The following is a 27,500-nucleotide window of genomic DNA, read 5'->3' as shown; positions in this document are numbered from 1 at the left end:
CTTTCTAGCCCAGAGAGGAGTTATCTCAGGGCTAGAATCTTCCCAGCTGGAGGGGGGTTTATCTTGGGGTTAGCAGGTCTCTGATCGGGGAGGAGTTTGGGATGTTTCTGGTTGGAGATGTTATTTGTGGTTTTTGGTCATGCTGGCCTTAGCCCTTAGGCTGATGCCCTTTGGATTTAGGTGTTTTTTTTATTAAGGTGAACTTTAGAATGAGGGGCTTTTCTAAGATGGCAATGCTCCTGCTCTGTCATTGTGGAAGAGCAGGTTGGTTAGATGGCGTCTGGTGGTGCATGGGTGGTAACTGCTTTACTATTGCTTATGTGGAGGTCAGTGCTTGTTTGGCTGCTACAGAAAAAGAAAACCCTTGTAGCCATTAGACCAGAACTTTTTCTTGGAGTGACTTAACTCTTGCCTGGCATGGCCTTAAGTCTTCTTTATAATTTTTGTATCTTATTGCCACAAAGAATCTTCTCTGTCAGTCTCCTGGTCTCTGTTTTAACATCAATGCTGGCCAGTTGTGTTTAAACTGTAAGAGAGGGTATAGGCCAGGTGCAGTGGTTCACGACCGTACTATGGGAGGCCAAGATGGACAGATCACAAGGTTAGGAGATTGAGACTATCCTGGCCAACAAGGTGAAACCCCATCTTTAATAAAAATACAAAAAATTAGCTGGGTGTGGTGGCACGTGCCTGTAGTTCCAGCTACTCAGGAGGCTGAGACAGGAGAATAGCTTGAACCTGGGAGGTGGAGGATGTAGTAAGCCGAGATTCCACCACTGCACTCCAGCCTGCGCAACAGAGCAAGACTCAGTTAAAAAAAAAAAAAAAAAAAAAGAGTTTAGTGGTATAATGAGGCATGTCTGACCTCCCATCAGAAGAGAACTTAGCTGGGAACTAAGTTTTTAAGCTTTTTCTTGAGCCCTCTTGACCAAAAGGGGTTCCATTCAGTCAGGAGGGGCTTAGGATTTCTTTAGTTTACAGCTGTGAAACTATGTTAGTGTTTAAATCTTTTAATGTTGGGCGACATGGGTGGATAAAATCATTTGTGTTGAGAATCTGTAGTTTAAATAGGATTTGTGCTCAGAGGTATGTGTCTGGAGTTCACTGATCAAGGAGAGAATCTTTGTTAACTGCTACGTAAAAAATGGGAGTATGCATTATTTTTCTCCCTTATAAAAGGAAAGTCTTCATGTCAGCTGTCAATTTTCTACCTGTCTCGAATGCGGCTGTATGAGAGTGTGATGCCTGGAGCTGGAGCATCTACCTTGAGACCACGAGGAAACAAACAGAAATGTGATAGCCAACTTCTTAAGGATGATAATGTGGAAACTTAGAAAGTGTTGATCTTTGATGACATCATGGAAACATGGATCTGTTAAAATAATTAAATAGGGGGCCATGAGACTGAGGTAGCTCTAATACCATGGGTTCCTACATAAGCAGACCAAAGCCTAACTCAGAATTTAAAAGAAAATGAAACTTAAGCTCAGCTAATCACAAGTGGTCAACTGGGCATTAGTTATATTGTGCTGAACTTCCCATAGGAGTAATTCAAATAAGGTACTTGATCAACCTTCGACTAATCAAATAATTTCCTTGCTCTATGTGCACATCGACTCTATAAAAGCCTGCCTCTGGTGCCACTTTAAAAAAATTCTTCTCTTCTGCTTTTAACAAGGTCCATTGCTTCAACAACTGGCGCCACTTTAGAGAAGACCTAAGCCCTTTGGTTTGGAGCTGCCCGATTCATGAATTTCTGATTGCTCAAACAAACTATTTTTTTTTTTTTTTTTTTGAGACAGAGTTTCATTCCTGTTGCCCAGGCTGGAGTACAATGGTAGGATCACAGCTCACCGCGACCTCCACTTCCTGGGTTCAAGCGACTCTCCTGCCTCAGCTTCCCGAGTAGCTGGGATTACAGGCATGTGCCACCATGCCCAGCTAATTTTGTATTTTTTGTAGAGATGAGGTTTCTCCATGTTGGTCAGGCTTGTCTTGAACTCCCCACCTCAGGTGATCTGCCTACCTTAGCCTCCCAAAGTGTTGGGATTACAGGCGTGAGCCACTGCGCCCAGCTGCTCTTTAACATTTTAATGTACCAAAGTTTATCTTTTCACAATTCCAAATCTGGATACATCGATTTCTAGCCCCCTGCCCCTTTTTAAAAAATAAACTTTAAATTTCAGAATAGCTTGATTTACTGAAAAGTTGCAAATGTAGTACAGAGAATTCCTGTATATCTCTTACCCAGTTTCTCCCCAAATCAACATCTTACTACTATGGTAATTGTCACAACTGGAAACTATGATTCTCACAGTCCTATTAACTAAGTTCCAGGCTTTATTTGGACTTCACTACCTTTCCTCCTAATGTCTCCTTCTATTCTAGGATCCTCTTCAGTGTCCCACATTGCATTTAGTTGTCACATCTCTCTCGTTTCCTCTGGTTTGTGACAGCTTGTCAGAGTTTACAGCTGGCCCTCTGTATCCTCAGGTTCTATATCTGGGGATTAACCAATGAAGGAGGAAAAATGAAAAACTGAAATAAAATAATTAACAATATAAAAGCAAAAATTACAAACAATACATATAACAAGCATTTACATAGCATTTACATTGTATTAGGTATTATAAGGAATCTAGAGATGATTTAAAGTATATGGGAGGATGTGCATATGTTATATGCAACTATTACTCCATTGTGAAAGTTGTCAGAATCAAAATGGAGTCACTTGTGTCAAAACCCTGATAAATGGAGCTGGGGAAGGCCTTGAAGGAAGGGTTCTCACGCACTATGCCTCACAACAAAAGACTCTGCAAAACCGTAACCTTGCATAAAGGCCCAATCTTACACAGAAAATACTTCTGCAGACCTCTGTCCAGCAACTTTGGACTGATGCTACCCTTGTTATTGATCCACGTAGCCAAGAATAATTTAAAGCAATTCATATAATCTTAATTTTCCTTTTAAAAACATCTGTTTGCCTCAACCTCCCCTCAAACACACATAATTTACTATGGCAGCATATTCCCATTGCAATGCTCTCCCAGACAAATATCATTTTCTTTTAGGGAGTCTCTTTTGTTACTTAGGTTGACATCATCATTGTATACAAGGGACTTGCGCATTCTAATTCTGGTATGCGCAGGGTCCTGGAACCATTCCCCCACGGACACCAAGGGACGACTGTACTTGTTTATCATGACAGAAAACATGTTTTAGGAGTACTATTTTTCTTTTTTTTTCCATGGAAGAAGTAGGGTTATGGGTTTTGGACAGGATCATACAATCCGTATGACTTCTTCCTGATGGCGTTATCCTTGATCACCAGGCAAGGTACTGTTTGCCCGGTTTCTCCACTGTACCCCAAACACCTTTCCAGACTGTACTCTTTGGAAACAAGTCACTAGGCGTAGCCAATAATCAAAGTGCGGGTGGGTGGGGCAGAAAGAGCTCCGGCTCTTGGAAGAAGCGGGTATTTAGATGTATTATTTAGAATTTTCCTGTGAGGCGGGTCCAGGGACCCTACTGAAACGATGGAACGAGGGCGGAGACTGGCAATCAAAGGGAATGGACCCGGCAAAGCCAGCCTCGTGGGAAAGACCGAGGGCGGGTCGGAAAGAGCCGCGCGCCCTAGGTGTTTAACTTCGTAAGGGAAGACTCCGCAGGCTGTCTCTTTACTGCTCAGCTTGCCAGGCCGCGGGTCACTGGCTTTTCCGACCTCTGACTAGACGTGGGGGTTATGGGGGTTTCCGGGTGCGGACCTCCAACCCTCCTGGATTGGGCGTCGGCGGCGAGTCCGCGGAAACTGCGCATGCGCGAGCCGGAAGCGGCAGCCCGCGGCGGAAAAGGCGGACCCGGGAGACTGACGACTTGGATTGCTTAAGGACGCGAAGCGGTTGCGACGGCCTTCAGCCTCTCCCTCTGCGGCTCTGGCCCGTACCTTTAACTTGCGTTCCTTTGGGGCCGTTCGGTGTTTCCACGTGTCTTGGGCCCGCCCACTGCAGCCGCCATCTTGGAGGCGGTCGCCGGCGCCTAGGGGAGCTGGTAGGACTTCCGGGTCGGACCTCTAGTTGCCGGGGTAACCGGAGCAGAGTTGCCCTGGTGCGTTCCTTGGTCTTTCATTCATTAGCGTAAAAAGAACTGACTTCAGGTCGCAGGTACTTTCCATTGCTGGCATTGTCGTGTGCGCTGGAGTAACCTCTCATCGTGTGGAATCGTTCACTTAGCGCATAACGATAAGGAGCCTGAGGCCCGGGGGTTCAATGCCCGCCTGGCTGGCCTGTGGCGGCGGGAGCGGTGTGTGTCGGACTGTAGGGCGGCCTCGAGACTAGAGTTTGACTATGGGGCCGAGGACGGTACCCGTGTATGTGGCGGTCACAGGTCTCCGCGTGGTTCTCAGCAGGTTGCTGGTGGACAGCTCGCGCGAGGGCCCGGGAGTCTTGGGGGAACTTCCCGGCGCCGTCTGTGGACTGAGCGCTGGGCCCTGGACCGCACTAGGCGCTCTTGCCTCCGGAGCTGGACTCGCCGACTTTCAGTAAGTTAAATAATGAACCTTGCTTAAACTGCCGAAGTGCGGTTTTAACACTGCCTGGAGTTCTTGTCTCTTACTCGTTTCTGCCCTCTTATGTTTTAGGAGTAGATTTATTTCATGTTTATTTTTCATTTTTATTTATTTATTTTTGAGACATAGTCTCCCTCTGTCGCCCAGGCTGGAGTACAGTGGCGTGATCTTGGCTCACTGCAACCTCTCCCTCCTGGGTTCAAGTGATTCTCCTGCCTCAGCCTCCAGAGTAGCTGGGATTACAGGTGCGCGCCACCATGCCCAGCTAATTTTTGTATTTTTAGTAGAGTCGGGGTTTCACCATTTCGGCCAGGCTGGTCTCGAATTCTTGACCTCAGGTGATCTGCCCTCCTTGGCCTCCCAAAGTGCTGAGATTACAGGTGTGATATGCCGCGACCGGCCCTTATTTTATTTTTATTTTTACTTATGTAATTATTTGTTGAGACGGAGTCTCACTCTGTTATCTAGGCTGGAGTGCAGTGGTGTGTTCTCAGCTCACTGCAACCTTCACCTCCTAGGTTCAAGCGATTCTTCTCCCTCGGCCTCCTGAGTAGCTGGGATTACCCGAGCACGCCACCACGCCCAGCTAATTTTTGAATTTTTAGTAAATTAAGCTGTAGTTACTAGGGCCGAAGATTAAACTTTTAGAGGGACTGATATAATGGGAATTTGTTACTGTAGGGATCATGATTTAGCTCACAGGATAAACCTTTTATGTAGAAAAACACTTGAGAGAATCAGTATACCAAAGTACACTTTTGTTTACTTAAAGGTACAAAGAACAGTGATAATCATATAACTGGAAAAGCAAAGGTTTTTTATTTTCGATTGAGCATCTCCACAGAAGTTTATCCTTTTTTAAGAAATAGAACTGTGTTTTCGAAAGAAGAAACTACAGTTTCAGCATGCAGAAAGGAAAAGGGAGAACAAGCCGCGTCCGAAGACGAAAACTCTGCCGGACTTCTGAATCAAGAGGAGGTACGGTTTTTCTTTCAGTGCCAGTGATGAAAAAAGAAATCCTTTTGTGATTGCTTGTTTGCTCATACGCATAGCTTTTTTTGGGGGGTGGGGTGGGGGGGCCTGAGTCTTGCTCTGTTGCCCAGGCTGAAGTGCAGTGGCGTGGTCCCTGCTCGGTGCAACCTCCGCTTCTCCGGTTCAAGTAATTCTCCTGCCTCAGCCTTCGAAGTACCTGGGACTACGGGTATGCACCACCATGCCCAGCTAATTTTTGTTAGGATTAAAATTTGTTAATCCTAACAAAAATTCAAAAATTTCAAATTTCAAAAATTTGATTTGAAATTCTAGAGAGGGATTTCACCATGTTGGCCAGTCTGGTCTTGAACTCTTAACCTCAGGTGATCTTCCTGCCTTGGCCTCCCAAAGTGCTGGGATTACAGGCATGAGCCACTGTGCCCAGCCTAACACATAGCTTTTCTTTTCTTTTTTTTTTTTTTGAGAAGGATTTTCGCTCTTGTTATCCAGGCTGTAGTGCAATGGCACGATCTTGGCTCACTGCAACCTCCGCCTCCTGGGTTCAGGCAATTCTCCTGCCTTGGCCTCCTGAGTAGCTGGGATTACAGGCACGCGCCACCATGCCCAGCTAATTTTTTGTATTTTTAGTAGTGACGGGGTTTCACCATGTTGACCAGGATGGTCTGGATCTCTTGACCTTGTGATCCACCCGCCTCAGCCTCCCAAAGTGCTGGGATTACAGGCGTGAGCCACCGCGCCCGTCCCACACATAGCTTTTCTTAAAGGCACACAGTGTTCAAAGAGAATCTTCCTTGGAGTGCAGTGGTGTGATCATGGCTCTCTACAGACTTGAACTCCCAGGCTCAAGTAATCCTCCTGGCTTAGCCTCCCTCCTGCCTCAGCCTCCCAAGTACCTGGGATTACAGGTACATGCCATTGCACCAGGCTACTGTTCTCTAAGATTTTTTTTAGCCACAGAGTCTCACTATGTTGCCCAGGCTGGTCTTGAACTCCTGGGCTCAACTGGTCCTCCTGCCTTGGCCTCCCAAAGCATTGATTACAGGTGTGAGCCACTGTGCCCAGCCCAAAGACAATATTTCTTAATAGCAATCTTTTGAATGGCACCCTTGTATTTTTTAAATCCTGGTGGGAATGTGAAGATATCTAACTCATTGTTTTCAACTGTCTTCTCTGGGAATGACTCCCAAGTTTCTTTTTCTGGTCTTGACCTTCAGCTACCTGTAGGATAGCAGTGTTTGGATATAAATTTATCATTTCAAATTCAAGGTAACCCAATCTGAAGAAGATGTTGTATCTCGTTCAGTACAAAAGTGCTTAGCCATCTGGAAAGTCCTATGTAAATGCAGCTGGATATGGTACAGGATATGGATGAGTTCCCCTGCCTTTTTTTTTTTTTCTTATGGAGATCAATAGTTGTTTGATAATCATTTATTAAAGAGACTGCCCTTTTCCACTGAATTGCCTTTGCACCTTGTCCAAAATCAGTTGTCATTTATGTGTGGGTCTCTTCCTATTTTCTGTCCTGTTCCACTGACCTGTTTGTCTGTGTCGACAATATCACACTAATTTGATTCCTCTAGCTTTACAGTAAGTTTTAAAATCAGTCTTTCAAAGACATTGTGGCTATTGTAGGCTTTTTGTATTTCCATATGATTTTTGGGATCAGCTTATTAATTCCTATACAAAAGCCTGCTTGAATTTTGATTAGGATTACGTTGAATGAATACAGTCATATGTTGCATAGGATGTTTTTTCGGTTGACGGATCACCACTGATAGTGGTGGTCCTATCAGTTATAATGCTGTATTTTTCTTTCTTTTTTCTTTTTTTAGAGATGGGGTCTTTCTGTGTTGGCCAGGCTGGTCTCAAACTCCTGTCCTTAAGCAATCCTCCTGCCTTGGCCTCCCAAATGCTGGGAATACAGATGTGAGCCACTGTACCTTGCCAATACTATATTTGTATTGTACCTTTTACGCCAGTGCTTACCATTGTGTAAGTCTGTCCGTACAGTTCATCAGACATGTTCTGTTAAAATGGTGATCCAATTATATAGTGGTTTTAATCATTGTTTGTTCTCTCCTTCTCCGATAGTGAATGAGAGCTACAAGTCTGAATTTATAGAGCTAAGGAAGTGGCTGAAAGATAGGAAGTTTCAGGATTCGAACTTAGTGCCTGCTCGTTTTCCAGGTAAGATCCATCCTTCAGCTGTCCTGCCCTTTCCTGCATGAGAGCCAGGTAAACAGCAGGGGCAACTCTTGCAGATGGCATCAGCAGGTACTTCCCCTCAGCTGGTTTACAGCTGTGCTCCCCTTGGGTTGGAGGAGGAGCCCCCCATGTGTGGCCAGTTAATGGCAGAGCAGTGGGCTTCAGCACTGAGCTGAGGTAGACTGACATTCTTTTCTGGAAGTTGCACTTATTATGGAGGTTAGGTCAATGTGCAGTGGCTCACATCCGTAATCCAGCACTTTGGGAGGCTGAGGCAGGCGGGTCACTTGAGCTCAGGAGTTTAAGACCAGCCTGGCCAACATGACGAAATCCTGTCTCTACTAAAAATACAAAAATTAGCCAGGCGTGCTGTTATGCCCCTGTAGTCCCAGCTACTCTAGAGGCTGAGCTGGGAGGATTGCTTGAGCCTGGAAAGTTGAGGCTACAGAGAGCCATGATCACGCCCCTGCACTCCAGCTCGGGTGATAGAGTGAGATCTCGTCTCAAAAACCTAACAAAATCCAAACAAAAAGCATTTTCTTCTGGAACATTCTCTCACAGAAGTTGGGCAGCTTGCTGTGGGCGTGTGTCTGCATAGATGGCCACTCCACTCTTCCCATAGGTGGGCAGGAGATAGTCACAGGGAGGACCAAGATGCTCTTTAAAAGGATTTGGAGTCTGCTGTAGCACAGAGATAATGGTGCAGTGAGGGCCCCAGAGTTCTACATCACAGGGCAGGCTGTTGACATTTCACCTTATAGAAAAGTTAAAGCATGCCACAGAATACTCCCCTTGGCCATTAGAATTATTACTCAGGTACCTATTAGGTAATTGAACTTTGAGCAAATTAACTTCCTCATATTCCCCCGCTCAGGCAAATGATTTCCCATGTGTGTCCCTTGCTGAGTGAGGCGATGTGTGTAAAGTTGTTCTCCATGAGTCAGTTACACATGATGACTTTGAACTAAAATGCTTGATTTGAGCCATTCTCTAAAGGGCCCCTTTTAGTTGATGGTCATGAACCATATGGTCATCCTTTAGCATAATGCTTGACTTACTATTTTTGTGTATCAGAGATGGTCAGTAAAAGCCACACTCTTAGATGTTACTGAATGGAGTTCCTCCCCAGAGGATCAGGAGAGTCAGTAGTGTCAGTAGTAGACTTGCCACGTCTAAGGCCTGCCCACGTCTTAGGTGTTATTTGCCCCAAGAAGGATGGGTTTACAGTAATCAAGCAGGAATCAGCCAACGGTTTAGATGGAATACCTGAGAATAGTCCATCTGTCTATAATTTGGAGCAGTAAAGAGTTCCCATTTTTAAAAGTGAGAACGACTTGCCCGGGCCCCAACCCCAGATTCAGGGCCACGCAGGGGCTAAAGCGCAGTGATCCGAGCCAGTGCTTACAGTTCGGGGGACAAGGGACCTTCTATGTATGGAACCTTCATCTATTTTTTTAGCTCTTAATCAGTGTATGATAGGTAAAATTTTTGGGCTTCCGTCAAAATGTACAAAACTCTGGGGACTTAGTCTTAGTTTGTGGAGGGGCACAGGGAATCTCCTATGCAGGATTCCATCTGTAGACTGTCTTCTTTTCTGCCTTGGGAACCGACAGCGTTTCCTTTCACCACCAAAAGTGCTAGCCAGGTCTGGGCCTCCCATGTAGATTTATGACAGTGGAAATTTTGAGGCTTTAGGACATTTGTAAATAAGCTTTACTCTTATGAGCTCCTAATGGCCACTTCTACTTTGCCTAGTATATCCAATATAAAAATGAAAGTTAGTGTAGATTACTATGTGTTTTTTGGTATTAAACACTATCTTTCATAGAAATATAGGGAAAGGGTCTTCTAGATGTATTCCAGAGGCCAGGTTTTGTTCATATATACGTTTAGAGAGAAATTTTCACTTACTAGCGCGTAAGTTTTTGGAAGGATAACCATGTAGAAGAAAACCCTCCTGTTAGTAATGGATCCGAGGGGGAGTTCTGGTCCACAGGGATGATTAACTCCACGATGGGGTGCACAAATCAGTAAAATAAGCTCTTAACACTAGAACCAGCTGTATGAGCAGACAGTGTACTCCTGGGAGGGGAGATAAATTGGGACTCATGAAATCCAACTTGCTGGGAAACTGATGGGAGACCTGAGGCAGGAATTCCTACCTTGAGCCAGGAGCTCTCAGTAGTCCTGCATTGACTTGGCTGAATTATTTTTCCTCCCAGCTAAGAGAGGAAAGGTGAAGAATGATGAATTGGAGACATGACTACTCTAGGCCTCATGTGGTCATATAATCCCTATGCCTGCCGGAAAGCTGTCATCTGAGCATCCTTTCAATGTTCATCTGCCTGTTCCAGGAACAGAAGCTTAGGCATGGAGGGAGAAACTTCTGGAAGTTGGTGGGGCATTAATCCAGCTGCTGAGGTTACTGTGGTGACTGTGTTCCAGCCAGAACCTTGGCTCACAGGGAACAGCTGGATCTGACCTACCCAGCTGAGCTCAACAGGTCCTGCAGAGCCTGTCGCATGGGTTACCTGATCAGAGAGGGGAGGATGTCTGCAGGCTTTGTGGGGACTTGAGTGGGGTTTAGTGGCTAGCTGGTCAATCAGAGGGGTCTCAAGGTCTTTACTCCGGAGAGCTGAGTCTGGCAATGGGGATAAGAGCCTGGGGCTCTAGCTTCAGAGGTTGGCTGGGCAATGGGAGTAGCCCCTCATTAGCTGGTAGGCCCCAGGGGAGAAAGTTCAGCTCAAAGCTTCCTGCAAGAGGCCCAGCAGTAGATCTATATAACGTCCATGGTGGTCTTTAGGTCTCACCTCTGAAGCTGACTTTGCCCTTCAAGGATTATACCTCACTGGAGGTCAGGGTGTTTTCTGGAATATCATTCTGACTCCCTGTTTTCCTTGGGAATCAAAGGCTGAGAGACATCCAGCTTCAGCCTTGTGTAATTTTGAGGTTCACTTTTTTTTTTCTGTAATGGTATCTCTAGGACCTTAAAGGGATAGTGGGATTTATTCTTTTTTCTGTCTTTGGTTTCCTAGGTACAGGAAGAGGGCTGATGAGCCAAACATCCCTGCAGGTGAGAACTTTTCTTTTATCCTTGAAACCCCTTGTAGATTTTGCTGCTTTGTTTTTGTGGTTCAAACAAAGTGGATTAAAACTATTTCAGACATACAGTCATTCTTACTTACCTAATAGATATGTTTGAATATGGTTCTATCAACCAGGATTAAGTTTGTTGCAATAAAAGACAAGCCCAAAGCTGAGGTACGTAAGCAGCATGGAAATTTATTCTGTTCTCACCCAGAGAAACAAGCTTGGGGTAGGCTGACCCGGGCTGGTGGGACAGTCCTCTGGCCGGCAAAGGCCCCAGCTCCTTCCAGCTCTCTCACGTCCTTAAGGGAACTGCACCTGCAGGTCAGGGTGTGGGTCTTGGAACCTGAGCAGCAGAAGAGAGCAAGGGGGTGAGGAAGGGCAGGTTTCCTCCCTTTAAGGAAACTCCCTTCCCTATGTCCTTGGATATCGATCAGGTACGAAGCCCTAGCCACGTACAAGGGAGGAGAGATGTGCTGGCCTTTCCCCAGCTGTGTGCCCTCTTAAGTAGGATTCTGTTAGTGAGGAGGGGGAGAGAAGGCATGTTGGGATAGGCAGCTAGCAGTCCCTGCCACAACACACGTTACATGTCAGATCATGTTTTCAGTGTGCTAAGAGAGCTGCTGCTGTCTGTGAGGCACCCATGGTGCAGCAGATAGAAGCCAGAGTTGGGGAGGGCGAGGCCTCAGGCTTGGGCCCCAGTTGCCTTCAGCTGCCTGCTTTCAGCCGCCTGCCTTCAGCTGCTTACCTTCAGCTGCCTGGGGGCCCTAGCGTGAGACCTCTCATCCTTTCGGCTTCTGTTTTCTCACCTACAAAATGAGGAAGTCAATGAGGATCTCAAGGTTTCTTTTCATTCTTCCAATGCTATTTTAAAGGATCTGTAATACACAATTTTATGTAAAGCTAGAAATTAATTTTTTCTTTTATTTAAAAATTATCTTATTTTTAATTCTTTATTTAAAATGTTCGCTCAGTTGTGTACATATGTTTAGCCTAAGGAATGGTGTCCGTTTTTTTTTTTAAGTAGATAAAAAGTAATTTGTTTTTTTGAGACGTAGAGTCTTGCTGTGTCACTCAGGCTGGAATGCAGTGGCGTGATCTCGGCTCCCTGCAACTCCGTCTCCCGGGTTCAAGTGATTCTCTTGCCTCAGATTCCTGAGTAGCTGAAATTACAGGCATGCACCATCATGCCCAGCTAATTTTTTTGTATTTTTAGTAGAGACAGGGTGTCACTGCCTTGGCTAGGCTGGTTTTGAACTCCTGACCTCATGTGATCCGCTCACCTCGGGATTACAAGCGTGAGCCACTGTGCCTGGCCCAAAAATAATTTTAATTGTTGAAAATGTTGTGTTAAAAATATAAGTTTTAAAAATATTAAAAGAAAGTATAATTTTTTAAAACTACAAGCACAGTCAGCAAGGGAATTTGGGTTATGTTTCCTAAACAGGTGAAAAATCACAAACACAAAATGTCTAAAGAATGGTAACTTTTAATGTTGTGATTCTGTTAGGCCGTGTTAATGTTTTCATCATTTAAACATTTTAATTGTGGTAAAATATGTGTAACATAAAACCGTCGTAGCCGTCTCGAAGTTCGCTAGTATTAAGTACGTTCATATTGTTGTGCAGTATTTTTATTTTTGGAGGAAGGTGTAATTGACTTCATTCCGTAGCAGAGTTTGGGGATAGAAATGTCGTGCAGCAGTAACTGTAGGTAGTTTTTGTTTAGATCATGAAACAGTTGTTTCACATGTACATTCAAATGCAGTTGTTTTGTCAAAACTTTTTGAAAATTGAGGCATATTTTACATATAGTGAAATGCACAGTGAAGTGTGCAGTTCGCATTTTGATGATAAAGAGGTTTACCTGAGTATTTTCAAACCAGAAGATCATAGGGTGTTGGAATGGGAAGTAACCATAGTGATCATCCAGCTTAGTCTTGCTTTACAGATGAGGAAACCAGAAATTGATCCCAGAAGATTTTTTGGCTGAGATTTTTTTTTGTTTTGAGACTGAGCCTTGCTCTGTTGCCCAGGCTAGAGTGCAGTGGCGCGATCTCAGCCCACTGCAACCTCCGCCTCCTGGGTTCAAGCGATTTTCCTGCCTCAGCCTCCCGAGTAGCTGGGATTACAGGCACCCACTGCCACACCCAGCTAATTTTTGTGGTTTTAGTAGAGATGGGGTTTTACCATGTTGGCCAGGCTGGTCTTGAACTCCTGACCTCAGATGATCCACCCGCCTTGGCCTCCCAAAGTGCTGGGATTACAGGCATGAGCCACTGTGCTTGGCCTTGGCTGAGATTTTTAACCAACTTAGATGCCAGTTAAAATTAAAGGACAATCTTATATCTAGCTTTTTAGTGCTATGTTTTATTTAAACTGTTTTCTATTACTTTACATCTAATTGTTCTTTCTATGGTTCTATCTCAGGAGACACTGAAAATGATACCTTTTCAAGTGGTAGAATTCGATCCTTATTATGTTGGGCAGGCCGATAGGCATGGGTTATGTAGAGAGCAGATCATCGCCTGGCCACTTGGATTTCACTGGATACAATTTTTTGGGGGTAGTTTCTGTCTGTTTCCTGTTGGTAGCACTATTTCCTGGCATAAGAAAGTGAAGAAACAGTATAATTTGAATTGTTAAAATGTTTCCACCACTCTGTCTGATGAGGGGTTGACTGCTTGTGGGCGTCAGTCACATAGTGAACCTAGACTGTTTGTTGGGGTTGTGGGACCTGGCATTGGAGCAGCCTCGTGTGCATCTGCTGACTTCGGAGTTGGGAGCTACTCCATTGGTGGGCTCATTGGTGGCTTTTGGTTGAGTTAGAGTGGGTTCTTGGTAGGTGATGTGGGATCAAAGACTTGATAAGACTCATACTCATGGGTCCTTCCCAAAGCACAGGCGTCCTCAACTTTACTTTCCTTTTGACCAGGAGGGACAGATGATTATTTCACTGCCGGAGAGTTGCCTGCTCACCACGGACACGGTGATTCAAAGCTACTTAGGGGCGTACATTGCTAAGTAAGTGATCACATGCATGCTTACCTGCTGTGAGTGCTTCTCCTTAAAGCCTGTCACTGGCAAATAGGTCATTTGAAATGGAATTCATTAGGACCCAGTCCCTTGTAGAGCTGATAAATACCTGAAATGATTTGAGAAGTTTATGCTGTTCTAGAAAGTTTCTTCTTAATTCACTGTAAACCATAGTTTTAAGGTTTTCAGTAGACTTCCTGGGGTGTGGGTATAAATCCTGATCCATCACACACTAAGAAATAAAGATTAAATGGTATAACATATGGAAGTCACAGCTGAGTGCCTCGGCTCTCAGTAGCCTGTTTTCTTCCATCATAGTAGCTCTTGACAAATTTAAGTTACCCTCTCTTATTTCTACCCTTACTCTTCTTCAGTTTTCCTTTAACTCTGATGACATGATGAAAGAATTGGTTTTATTTAGGTATAGAAGAGAGGAGGCTGCTGTGGGAGTTGTCTTCTGGTTCTGCTGGGCCTTTGTTTGGGGCATTTTGAGGACAGAGTGAGAGAGACCCTCAGTGGAAGGGATTTCTAAATTATGAGGGTTGAAAGAGGATACTATTTCTTTCTTTCTTTTTTTTTTTTTTTGAGACAGGGTCTTTCCCTGTCACCCGGACTGGAGTGCAGTGGTGTGATCTTGGCTCCCTGCAACTTCCACCTCCCAGGTTCAAGTAATTCTCATGCCTCAGCCTCCTGAGTAGCTGTGATTACAGGCATGCTCCACCAAACCTAATTTTTGCATTTTTAGTAGAGACAAGATTTCACCCTGTTGACCAGGCTGGTCTCAAACTCCTGGCCCCAAGTGATCTGCCCGCCTTAGCCTCACAAAGTGCTGAGATATAGGCTAAGAGCCACTGTGCCTGGCCTCTACTGTTTCTTAACCCTTAGGTAAGTTCTTTTCTGCCTGGCATGTTTTTGCAAGAAGGTGAATAGGTCTTTAGGCCTGTGTCAGGCAAGGACGCTGTCATTATTAACACTTTCTGAATCATTCTGAAATTTTGAGTAGAATGTGTGACAGTATAGGAATCTGGACATTGAAAGATTGATGAAGATGTTTTCTGAATACATTTAGGCAATATGAGATCTTTTTATTGGCATTATGCAAAACAAAAATACTGTGATATATAACTTGTATTAGAGCAGGTAAACTTTGGAATAAAAGCTTTAGAACTGCAGCGAGTGTATATGAGCATATTCAGGTTTGGTCTAGCTTAGTGCCGTCCAATAGAACTTTCAGCAGTGACAGAGATGTTTTTTCTGCATTGCCCAGTATGGTAGCCGCTAGCTCCGAATGGCTGTTGCACACTTAAAACATGGCTTATATCACTGAGGGACTGAAATTTAAATATTATTTAATTTCAAAGAATTTAAATTAGCTCTGTGTACAGAGGTACAGGTCTCAGTTCTTCCCATCGTTCTATATCTTTATTCAGGTGAGACCAATGGACTTAGGCCAGAAGCTTTACAACTGGAGACCCAAGTTGGAAGCAAAGAGGTTTTTTTGTAAAGGGGAATTTCTTGCAACAAACCTGGAACTTGGCTTAGTGAGTCAGTTTTTCTGATGGGTAAATATGGCTCTTTCAGAGTGCTAGCACTGGGGCTGTGCTCCCCCAGAGAGGAAGAGCCTTAAGGAAGGAAGGAACTCTTGAGTCTATTAAGTAAACTGAGTGTGTTGACAGTTTGAACACATTCCCTTTGGCAGCAAAACCAACTACTTAGCTTATTTCGTATTTTGAATCAAAGTAACTCCTTTAAACCGGCTTTTGATTTTCAAAGGTGGAAGCCTCCTCCATCTCCTCTGCTGGCTCTGTGCACCTTTTTAGTTTCAGAAAAGCATGCTGGGGACCGATCTCTTTGGAAGCCTTACCTGGAGATTTTACCCAAGGCCTATACTTGCCCTGTTTGTTTGGAGCCGGAAGTGGTGAACCTTCTTCCCATATCTTTAAAAGCAAAGGCTGAAGAGCAGAGAGCCCATGTGCAGGAGTTCTTTGCTTCCTCCAGAGACTTTTTCTCTTCTCTGCAGCCTCTGTTTGCAGAGGCTGTTGACAGCATCTTCAGCTACAGTGCCCTGCTGTGGGCTTGGTGCACTGTCAACACCAGAGCTGTGTACCTGAGGCCCAGGCAGTGGGAATGCCTTTCTGCAGAGCCGGACACCTGTGCACTCGCTCCGTACCTGGACCTGCTGAATCATAGCCCACATGTCCAGGTGAGAAGCTGACAAGGGAGCAGTTGTTCTATTTGGATAGGAAGGCTTCCACTGCCTGGAACCTGTGACTGCAGATGATGGGTGACACCACAGGAAGAGGCGGTGGCAGCTTCAGGTGACTGGGCTGGGTTGGCCTGTCATCAGGAGTGCTCTAGTCGTTCTTCCAGACCCCACTGTCTTTCCTGCAGTGCTTTCCCTGCCCATTTCTCCACTCTGCTCTTCAGGCCTTCAGAGCCTCGGGCAGCGCCCCTGTCTGGTCTTTCCCAGCAGTCTGTGGGAAATTCCTTCTTTCTTCTCCCTCGTTCCTCCTTCCAGACTGAGACTGAAGCCCAGCTTGCTTTCCTGCCTCGTCCCTTTTAAACTTGGTGGCATAGCTGTCACAGCATTTGTCTTTGATTTGATTGCTGACTGACTTGTTCTTTTTCCCACTGACTCTGAAATCTTTGAGAGTGGGAAATCTTTGTTCCTCTTTGTTACCCCAGTGCTTATGGCAGGGCCTGGCACGTAGCAGGTGTTGAGTAAATGTTTATTGAATGGATGGCTATTTGTTAGGAAAGGGTTCTGGGAAATAATGAAAGAAACCCGATTTGGGAGGTGGTCACTGATCACTTCCTCCCCCGCCTTTTTCCTGGGTGGCTCTTTTAGGAAATGAATGTATTTGCAGGGCATGCAGGGGAAGGGGCCTGGCTTGGAGAGCAGAGGAGAGTCCGTCAGTCAGTTCACCTGTAACCCATTTGGGGTGTGCTGTGGAGGGACCTGTCAGGGATCCGTGTCCTGGCTGTTGCCTTCACGTGTGACGTTCCACTGTGAGAAGGGCAGTGATGGCCTTGTTAGCCCAGGTGCCAGCTCATGTGCTCTCCATGTGAGAGCGGAGCTTAGGGAGGTTCCTGCTCTGCTTTCTTAGCCCAGGAACAAGCCCTGGGCCTGTCTGCTTGTTACTTTTGTAGAAAGAAGTGTCTCTAACAATCAGAGCAAAGGAGGCTGGGATTAGATGAGTGTTTCTGTGGTTGATGTTGATGAAATAATATCAAGGGTGTGTAGAGCAATAGGATGCTAGACATGGGGAGTCTGTAATCCCCAGCGCAGTGACTTTATTTTTAATAGGGTTTTTGTACATTTATATGCCAAACCAATGATTTGATAGTCTACTCTAATAAGAGAACATCACAGACTACAGACTGTGGACATGTGGCCCGAGAGCCCTGAGCCAAGAGTGGTTTTTACAGTTTTAAAGGATGTAAAAATACAACAACTTTGACAGAGACTACATAGGGCTGGCAAAGCCGAACCTGTTTACTCTGTAGCTTTTCACAGATCAAGTGTACTGGCACCACCATGTCCTCTTTCCGTGGGTCTGAGTGGATGTGGCCAGTAAACTGCTGGCAGTCTCATCTGTGCTGTGTCGGGCGTTGGGTGTGGCCATTCTCGGGTGGGACTCCCTCCCTCACCAGTGGGGTGAAGTCGGGGTGGGTGAAATTGAAGTGGCATCTTCCCTAGGGGGAGTTACATTTCTTGATGAGTGTTTGAAAACTGCACCTGACTCACATTAATGTTATACAATAACTTAATCTGCTTTGTAGTTTCACACCTTACTTTAGAAAAACCTTTAACAGTTTTTCTCTGTAGGTAAAAGCAGCATTTAATGAAGAAACTCACTGTTACGAAATTAGAACGACTTCACGTTGGAGGAAACATGAAGAGGTGTTCATCTGTTACGGCCCTCACGATAATCACCGGCTGTTTCTGGAATATGGATTTGTTTCTGGACATAATCCCCATGCTTGCGTTTATGTCTCAAGAGGTTGGAATCAACTTTGTTTTTGATGTTAACACTGTATTTTTCCCCCCATTTGGAGATGTGTTTATTTTCAGTTTTCATAAAAATATCAAAACCTTAGGACTGACATAGACATCACTCATTTTCCTCTAGGTAGGCCTAGCCTCACTCTTACTGACTGTAGTTTCATTGTTGAAGTAAAAACAACACAGCTGTGATTGATATTTAGGATAAGAAGAATTGAGAAGTTTTCACTGCATTGGGTCAGAAGATAGAATGGAAGAAAAGGAAAACTGCTGAGGAACGAAATACAATATTAAAGGATGGAAATGTTTGTACGGAAACACTGTCACTGTCACTAAAGACAGAACAGGATTAGGGAGCAGTAAATAAACAATATTTATTAAGCACCTACTGTGGGTAAGACACTGTGCTAATCACAGAGGTAGCTCTGTTATGTAGCCCTTGTTTCTGGAGGTTGATGCCGTGACGAGATTTGATTTCATGTATGTTCTTTTGTGATCTCTTAACTAGTCAGCATCATTGCTTTTATTATTTTTGAGTCAGAGTCTCACTCTGTTGCCCAGGCTGGAGTACAGTGGCATGATCTTGGTTCACCGCAACCTTCGCCTCCCAGCTTCAGGCGATTCTTGTGCCTTAGCCTCCTGAGTAGCTGGGATTACATACCACCATGCCTGGCTAGTTTTTGAATTTTTAGTAGAGATGAGGTTTCACCTTGTTGGCCAGGCTAGTCTTGAACTCCTGGCCTCAAGTGATCTACCTGCCTTAGTCTCCCAAAATGCTGGGATTATATGAGTGAGCCACTGCGCCTAGCCTGGTTTTATTATTATTATTTTTAATTTTTGTTTTTTCATGAGAGAGACAATGTCTTGTTATGTTGCCGAAGCTGGTCTTGAACTCCTGGGCTCAAGAAGTCCTCCTGCTTTGGCCTCCCAAAGTGTTGGTGTTACAGGCAGGAGCCGCAGTGGTTGGCCCAGTTTTATTATTTTGAAATAGTAAGTTAACCATTAAACTGATGGTGTGAAAATTCCAAATAATAGTGTTAAAAAGGACATAGAAGACTGATTTTTTCCCCCTTTCTGAAACAGTAACGAAGCAGTTTTCGAGGCCATGAAAAAACGGCAAGGGATTTATTATATATATAATTTGGAGCATTTTTAATATAGGTTTGATTGGAAATAGAAACTGATCCCAAGTCAGGCAGATACCACTGCATCTCATAGGCAGAATAATAATGTGATTTCTTAAAAAAAAAATAGAAAAACAAAAACGGGGTCTTGCTGCTAGAAAACCAGCTTTGAGATTGGCCTCGTGTTTTCAAAGTCCTGATACATTTAATATTGGTGTCCATGGAATATTCATTTGTTGAACAAATTAATTTGAGCAAAGATTATATTTGTTATTTTTACATTTTTAAAAATAAAATAGAAAAATCCCTCAGTGCCCTGTTTCTCCAGATAGCTTCATTTGTGCATATTTACCTTAAGCTTTCTGTCGTGTCAGTCGCTGACGTCCAGACTGCGTGATTCTGGTTCTGAAAAAGCTCGATATTGTAAAGCTTTCCTCCTGTGTTGCAGGGCCTCTACTTTTGCTGGTTGTAATTTTCCAACAGTCATGCTGATGTCCTCTGACCTGATTGTTTCTGGTGGATTTACTTAGCGGGAGCACGAGCTGAGGTTTTGTGTGCTTAGTCCTCTGGCCTCGGAATTCTTACAGCTTTTCAGGGACTCAGTACTGATACGACTGAATTGGACTTGAAGAGTGGACTTCTGTGTGAATTAGGTTGAACTGTTTATGCATGTCTGGATTACTAGGGGGAAAGGAAGTGAATTGAAGTGAAGGGAAGGGAGACATACTTTTGTCCAAATTTACGTCCTAATTCTCAGTCTGTTTTTTTCTTTTTTAAATTTAGAAATACTTGTTAAATATCTTCCATCAACGGATAAACAGATGGACAAAAAGATTTCCATCTTAAAGGATCATGGCTATATAGAGTAAGTGTTTCTCTTTCCCTCTTAAAATTATTCCTTTAGGAAATTTTTATGGAAAATTTGGGGTTATGGTTTCCGTAGGGGTGAGACACCTCCTGACCCTGTATCAGCTGATGAGTAGGTATTGAGCACTTACTATATGTAGTAAAACTGTGCTTGATGTTGTAGAGGACATAAGGAGTGTAAGACACTTGAAAGAAACTTATTTAGGGACATAAGGTACAAGCTGGAAATAGTAAATTGTGGTACCAAAAGAGAACTTGGATGTGTTGATGGGCGGCCGAGGGTGAGTCTGTCTATGCTTGGTCATGTGGGAAGGCCAGGCTGGCCCTCAGGAGAGCCCAGGCACCTAGCAACATGATGTAGGCTCTTGGAGTAGGTGGGTAGCTGGGTGATTCCATGCCAAGGGGGTTAAACGGTTCAAGGCTCTCCCTTTTGGATTTTCTTTTCTGAATGAAATTAAGTTTTAAAAGACCCAGCCATGGTATGAGCGCAGCCTGGCGGTGGTGGCTGCCATCTGTGATGCCAGAGTACTTCCAGTTCTTCAGTGTTTCTCTCACTGGGAACTCCTGCGCATGTGCCCTGCCTGAGGCCCCTCATCCACGTTCAAGCTTCTTACTGTAATTACTGGAAAAGAGCCGTTTACTCTTCAAGAGAAATGTAGAGAATTTTCTGTTACTTAAGCTTTCTTCTTAAGTATTTGCAGACTGATTTTCTCTTGTCCTTTGACCAAGATTGCAAGTTACATGACATTCAGCAACCCCTTTAAAAAGGTGTTTAGCTCTTCACCCAGTTGCTGTGAGGTCATGAAACACTGAAATGACAGATTTGTCATTTGTTTTCCTACTTCAGAAATTTGACATTCGGATGGGATGGACCGTCTTGGAGGTTACTCACAGCCCTTAAGCTGTTAAGTCTGGAAGCTGAAAAATTGTAAGTTGGTCTTCAGCTGTAGCACCAGTCTAGATACAACTTTGGAAGCTGGTTTGTTTTTGGCGGGCATTCAGATATCCAGGGAGGAAAAAGGACTGCCATGCAGCGGAGTGGCTTTTTTGTTATGTAACTTGCCCATGTAGTGAGTGTTCCATTTCTAAGTTTTAACCATTTTGGAATTCTCGTTTAGAATCAATCAGAGTACATGGTTCTGAGAATTTTTCGGTTTCTACTCATATTTCCCTCCTGGTGACCTGAAATCCTTTAAAAAGTGTGGGCTTTGGCAGTGTTCAGAGGAAAGTCTCAGAGTAGTTAGGAGCAAGAGCTTCCCAGGAGCAAGAGCACCTAACGACAGTCCGGCCCTGAGGCAGATCCCAAAGCCCCGCTGAAGGAGGGGCCTGGACTTTTCCATGGGGGAGGTGGGTCGGGGAGCCCCCAGTGTGGGCATGCATCCTGGCCAGGGTCCCTCATGTTCCTGCCCGGTTGTCAGTCCTGCGCCCTGCAGCCACCTGCCGGCACATCCAGCTGTGCGGGACCCAGGGCAGGGGCAGCTTCAGCCAGAGTCCCTGGCAGGGAGAGCCGCTTGCAGGCTTCTGCTGCTAGGTATATGGGGAGAACTTGAACATGGTGCAGCCTGCCCTTGAGCGTTTGGGACGACCGGCTGAGATGAGGCCCAGAAGCAGCCCTTAGCGCAGTGCCTGGAGCAGTCGGTGCCCCTGCAGTGATGCCTGCCCTTCTTCTGGATGAGATGATGTTGCTTCCTTCTTTTTCTCTAGGAACTTTTGGAGGAAAATTTCTCCCTCATCTCAACACCACAGCTTTTGTTTTTATTCTTAGCGAATGGAGTGTTTTTATCTTACCGATCCTATGATTTCTTTAACTGATGTTTCCTTCTTTTTATTGTTCACTGGAAAACCGAGAGGCAAATCTGAAGTCCATCCGGACGTACCGAGTGTGAAGGCGTGTGGTTTCTCACTGACCCGTTCCTGCTGCGTCCTGGCTTTTTTCCTCTCATCTCCCTGTGTCTTGTTTTCCACCATTATTCATCTCACCTTTGATTTTGTGTGTACTCATGTAAGCATCTTTAAATACTTCTGGCAACAAGGTATGAGTCCTTTTCAGACCCTTCAGCCTAAAATTAAATACAACAACTGCTTGTTTCCCGGAGGTCTTCCTTAGGCCTCCTTTCTTCCGTTTGAGGTATTTGAGTTACCGCTTACTGAGTGCGGTGGCAGAAAAAGCATGTTTGAGGCTCTGCCTGATACATATTTCTGTCTCTCACTGGCTCTGTCACTTAGGGTGAGTTCTCCAACTTTCCCGATTCTATTTCTTTGAGTCTAATGTGGGGATAATTGTGCTTTTTTTGCTGGGTAATTGTGGAGGTAAATTAGATAATGGTTGTTCACAAGCACTGTGCCTGACACTCAGTAATTTCCTTTTTTCTTTCCTGAGAACACATCGATTTCCTGAGCTTTCACCTGTGCTCTCTAAAACTGAAGACTTCTGAGTCTATTCCGGTCTGTGTCTTGCCAGCTGTTCTCAATTCTAATGGGCTCCTGTTTACTTCCCCAGCAGCCATTGTTCCTTCCCGTTGAAGCCACTTCTACTTCCAGATTCTCAGTGTTCAGAATCTGGCCCTCCATCCTCTTTCTCCCAATAGTTCTTATTCCTAGTGTCTAGATCTGCTGCTGCCATCTCTGCTCCACATCCTGCTGTGGCTCCCTCGCACCTGCCACAACAGACCCACCAGAGTGGGTCCTGCCTGCCAGCTGAGCCCCATTTCCTGGAGCCTTTGTCGTAGAGCATTGGAATGACCTGCATGGAGAGAGGGCTTGGCCGTAGATTCGTCCTTCCAGATGCAGAACATTTTGCTTTGTGAATTGTGTCCAGTTTGCTACTGTTTTGGACAGACTTGAAGAGAAGGAAAACTCCCACCTTTGCTCCCTAGGCCTCTGCTCTTGGCTGTGGACTCCCTTCCTGTTCTGTCTCTTGCTTCGTTCCCATAGCCAGGGACAGGACTTCATTCACTCATGTGTCAGACACAGGTTTGTGATGATGATGACATTCCCTTCTTGCCTGCAAAAAGCACCCAACCCCCGTGCTTTTTATTCTCAGCTCCTCCTCCTCCTTTCTTACTACCTGGTTGGCTTCCACACAGGGACTGCAAGTGACATGGGTCCTTGTGGAATCTGCTTATGGAATGAGTTGTATTTATGCTTCTGGAGAAATAGAAGGAGTTTATTTGTTGCACTGAAATTTAAAAGTATTTTTTGAGAGTCTGCTAAAATTGTGTCATGGAACATTTTGGTTCTAGTACATGCTGGAGAAAAGTACTTCTTGGGGAAGTAATTTCAGATACGAATGAGAAGACAAGTTTGGATATAGCCCAGAAAATATGCTGTTATTTCATAGAAGAGACCACTGCTATGCTTCAAAAGGTATGTTTCTAGAATATTTACATCCTTAAAGAAATGTCTTGATGAAGCAGTTTCTTGTTTTGTACATGTTACTGGGGATAGTGCATTTGATAAGAGGATTGCTCAGTGCCTTCAATAAATAAATGTTGATGTAATCTCTATTTTTGACTGTTAACATTGGACGTATGCTTTTTCTCTCAAACTTTTTTCTTTCTTTCTTTCTTTTTCCTTTTTCTTTGAGACAGAGTCTTGTTCTGTCTCCCAGGCTGGAGTGTAATGGTATGATCTTGGCTCACTGCAACCTCTGCCTCCTGGGTTTAAGTGATTCTCCTGCCTCAGCTTTCTGAGTAGCTGGGATTACAGGCACCTGCCACCACATCTGGGTCATTTTTATATTTTTAGTAGAGACAGGGTTTCACCATGTTGGCCAGGCTAGTCTCAAACTCCTGACCTCAGGTGATTTGCCCGCCTCAGCCTCCCAAAGTGTTAGGATTACAGGCATGAGCCACGGCACCCGGCCTCTTTATTTTTAATTGTTCAGTAAAAATTGTATATATTTGTATACATTGTGGATGGCTAATCAAACTATTTACTATATCATGATCACATATACTTATTTTTTTGTGGTGAGAACACTTAAAATCTACTCTTAGCCATTTTCAGGTACATAATATATGTTTCTACTGTAGTTACCATGATGTACAATAGATCCTCTGGTCCAGCTGAAATTTTGTGTTTTTGATCAACATCTCCCTACTTCCCCTCCAACTCCTCAGCCTTGGTGACCACAGTTTTGCTCTCTGCTTCTATGAGTTTTGACAATTTTAGATTCCACATACAGTGAGATCATGGAGTATTTGTCTTTTTGTGCTGGCTTATTGCTGTGTGACAACATGTCCTCCGGGTTCATCCATGTTGTCACAAATGACAAAATTTCCTGCTTTTCTGAGGCTGAATGTACTTCGCTGGCTATATATGCCGCGTTTTCTTTATTCGTCTGTTGATGAATACTTAGGTTGATTCCATGTCTTTGCCTATACCGTTTATTCAAAGGTAGAAAGTAAAAAAGGTAAAAAGTAAAAAGGACTGCATGACTTCAAGCATTTTTTTCTCATTGATGTTTTATTTAGTAAATGTTTTAGTTAAATGAGAAATCAGCTCATTTGTATGAACACATGCCTGGGATTTAAAGCATGATTTTAATGAACCTTGAAAACATTGTGCTAAATGAAATAAACCAGACACAAAAGGACCAATACTGTATGATTCCACTTATCTGAGGTTCCTAGAACGGGCAAGTTCACAGAGACAGTTCAAGTTCAAAGAGCGGAATGGGGTTATTGATGATGGTTGTAGAGTTTCTGTTAGGGGTGATAGGAAAAGTTCTGGAGCTGGAGAGCGGCGAGGGTTCTGTAACGATCAGATGTACTTCCTGCTGCTGAGCTGTACGCTTGAAACAGTTAAAAGGTATATTCTGTGATATATCCATGTTTTACCTCAATAAAAATATAAAAACTTTCAGGTGTCTCGTACGAAGGATGAAAAAGAGGCTCTGATAAACCAGCTCACTTTGGTGGAATCCCTGTGGACGGAAGAGTTAAAGATTCTCAGGACATCTGCCAAGACCCTGCATAGTTTGCAAATAGCTTTGACCTGACTTCACCGAAGCGTGAAGTCACCTCCTCTGGTGGGTGTGACTTGTACATTTTAGACTAAGGTCTGATGGACTAAATTTCCATAGTTTAGAATCGAAGAGTTGCTTCTACTCAACAGTTAGGAACTTAGTCCTTTTTTCTCTTGCTTTTCCACAGAAACAGAAGTTAATATGAAGAGAGCCATCATGGGCTGGGGTGGTGTCCACCCCCAGGACATGCAGGAGTCTGCAGGGGCAGCACAGCTCTGGGATTGTGGGGCTGTGAGTGAACCAGCTGTGGACCAGCTTTCTGCATGGCACTTCTAATGCTTTTCAGAAGAAAGTGCTGAGCTGTGAGGAGAGGGGCGGACTGCGAGGGAGCCAGGAGCCAGCCGCACTCCGTGTGTGTGGTCTGTCACCTCGGGGCCTGCTTCTTATCTGACACAGCAGCCATCAGAGTCAAGCAGGTCGTGCTTTTAAGATGCTCCGATACCACTGGGTTAAGGGGCAGGTTGGCGGGGGGTGGCTTTGGGCGGTGTGGATGGGGGAATGGGAGGCAGTTCTGGGTCCCTGACAAGGTGGCCCAGCTGCCAGCCTTTCCCTGTGTGGACACACTGGTAGGTGTTCTCCAAGGGGATGCAGGGATTCCAGGAGGAGGGAGTTTCCCCGCAGACATGCTCCTGGCCTTTCACATGCCCAAGGCGGGGCTTGTCTAATTATTAACTTGGGAAGAACGGCCAGCTCAGCCAGCAGCTTTGTTCCACCAGGGGGCTGGCCGCCCTCCCAGCTGGGCCTTGGTGGGCCTGTCTGCTTGATTCTGGGCTTCAGTGTACATCAGCTGACGGCAGACCATGGTGGTGGTTTGGTCTCTGTTCTTATTCTTTGAGTTTTGATCCTGCTCAGATCCAGGGTGGGGAGGAGGGGACGCTTCCTGCACAGCTCTCGGGGGACTTCTGAGGGTGCCACCCCCGTAACTGAGGGGCTGCTTGTTCTGTTCGGGCCTGTGCCGGGGTCACTGCTTAGACACTGTTGCCCAGAGTCCTGTTTGCTCTCCCAGGGGTCCGTTCTTCCCAAGAACTCAAATTCCTTTCTCACTGGAGCCCAGCAAAACCCAGGGACAGGGGCCTGCTGGCCTCAGAAGGCAGGCAGTTTAAAGTAAGACGTTCTCAGGATTTCTGGAACGTCTTTCCCTGTTCGTATGTAGTTTATTATTTAGTAGTCGCAGTACACTCCTTATTTTCTTCACTGTTCAGTGTCATGCAGTGTGTTTCACACTGTGCTCTATGGAGACTGGCAGACTCTTCTGTAGAGGGCCGCGTAGTGGCCATTTGAAGCTCCCTGGACCACCGTCTTGGTCCCAGCGATTCTGCGGAGCAGCCGTCGGCGGCATGGCAGCCACTGCAAGGCTGGCTCCGGGAAGCTGTCCAGCGACAGGTGCGGGCACCGCAAGGCTGGCTCCGGGAAGCTGTCCAACGACAGGTGCGGGCTGTAGTCTCCTGACCCCTGTGCTGTGCTGGAATTTCTTCTATTCCCTATTAGTGGACCTAAATATGTTAATTTCTTTACCCCTTTCAAGATGGCCACCCCCTTGAACATTAAAAACCTTGCAGACCCTCCGTGGTCACAGTGCTTTCGTTGTCCAGTGATTAGAACAAATGCACAGTGGGTGGGTGCGGTGCTCACACCTGTCATCACTTTAGGGGAGGCTGAGGTGGGAGGATCTCTTGAGCCCAGGAGTTCAAGATCAGCTTGGGTGACATAATGAGCACCCTGCCCCCATTCCTACAAAACAATTGAAAAAATCAGCTGTGTGGGGCGGCCAGTGCCTGTGCCTGTAGCTGAGCTACTTGGAAGGGTGAGACAGGAGGATGGCTTGAGCCCAGGAATTTGAGGTTGCAGTGAGCCAGGATCACACCACTGCACTCCGGCCTGGATAACAACTGAGTGAGACCCTATCTCGAAAAACAATAAGAAAAATTAAAAAATATGCAGGGACAGAAAGCAACTACCCAGAAATATTTACAACTGAGTAACACTTCATCAGGCACAGCAGATCTCCATTTATTTGAAGAATAGACGTATAAGACCATCTGTTTGTAGACAGTGCTTGTTACATGAAATCACGGACCCCTTGCAAGAAACCTGCGGTCCCTTGTGGTGGGTCAGTCTGTGGCCCACAGGGTGAAGCCACTGTTCACAGTCCATACACTTCCTTGTTGGCTATTTTGTTTTGGACTCAGACTCCAGTGGCAGGCTGTTCTTGTAAAATCATTCTGAGGGCAGCAAACCCATCTGTCCCCATATAGAGACAGCTTGCAGTGCTGTTCAACCAAAGGCACTGTTTCCTTCCTTACTCTCTAAGCACCACGGACTCCCCCTCACCCCTTCCTAGGTTTTCTCTTTACTTGTGCTTAGGGTGTGCCTGAGGCTCCTAAGACTCTGCCGCTGTTGGGGTCTGAGTTTGGGTGGTAAACCTCCACCTGCTGACTTGGCCCGAGGGACAGAAACCTAGAAGTTAAGGCGATTGGAGGCATTCCTCTATCCTCTTTCCAGCGCAGAAGGAAGACGCCCTCTATGTGGGCGTTAAGTCTGGAGGCTGGCAGTGAGGTTGGAGGAAATGGTCTGTAATTCTGTGAAAATG

General features: G+C 45.2%; 1 protein-coding gene across 18 annotated transcripts; it reads left to right on the top strand.

Moving 5' to 3' along the window:
* Positions 1-4,063: 4,063 nt before the first annotated feature.
* On the top strand, positions 4,064-26,475 carry SETD4 (SET domain containing 4). 18 transcript variants are annotated; one of them, XR_013530615.1, is made up of 14 exons: positions 4,064-4,104; positions 4,403-4,537; positions 5,428-5,542; positions 7,649-7,744; positions 10,798-10,835; positions 13,784-13,872; positions 15,658-16,087; positions 17,714-17,888; positions 19,798-19,879; positions 20,729-22,854; positions 23,124-23,247; positions 24,749-24,913; positions 25,038-25,326; positions 26,113-26,475. XR_013530615.1 is itself a non-coding variant. In XM_035282855.3 (13 exons), the coding sequence occupies exons 3-12, from the start codon at positions 5,470-5,472 to the stop codon at positions 24,881-24,883; spliced, it is 1,323 nt and encodes a 440-aa protein (XP_035138746.1). In that variant the 5' UTR covers positions 4,064-4,104; positions 4,406-4,537; positions 5,428-5,469; the 3' UTR covers positions 24,884-24,913; positions 25,038-26,475. The 18 variants fall into 18 exon arrangements, 12 of the variants coding, with proteins under 12 accessions (XP_035138746.1, XP_078214755.1, XP_035138747.1 ...); XR_013530614.1 differs by having other exon boundaries at positions 25,038-26,475; XR_004737587.3 differs by having other exon boundaries at positions 4,064-4,537; positions 5,337-5,542; positions 20,729-20,809.
* The last annotated feature ends 1,025 nt before the right edge of the window (positions 26,476-27,500 follow it).

This window comes from Callithrix jacchus, chromosome 21, assembly GCF_049354715.1.
Source record: "Callithrix jacchus isolate 240 chromosome 21, calJac240_pri, whole genome shotgun sequence".
In the NCBI taxonomy this organism is placed as follows: Eukaryota; Metazoa; Chordata; class Mammalia; order Primates; family Cebidae; genus Callithrix; species Callithrix jacchus.
This window is presented reverse-complemented; position numbering and strand designations above follow the sequence as displayed.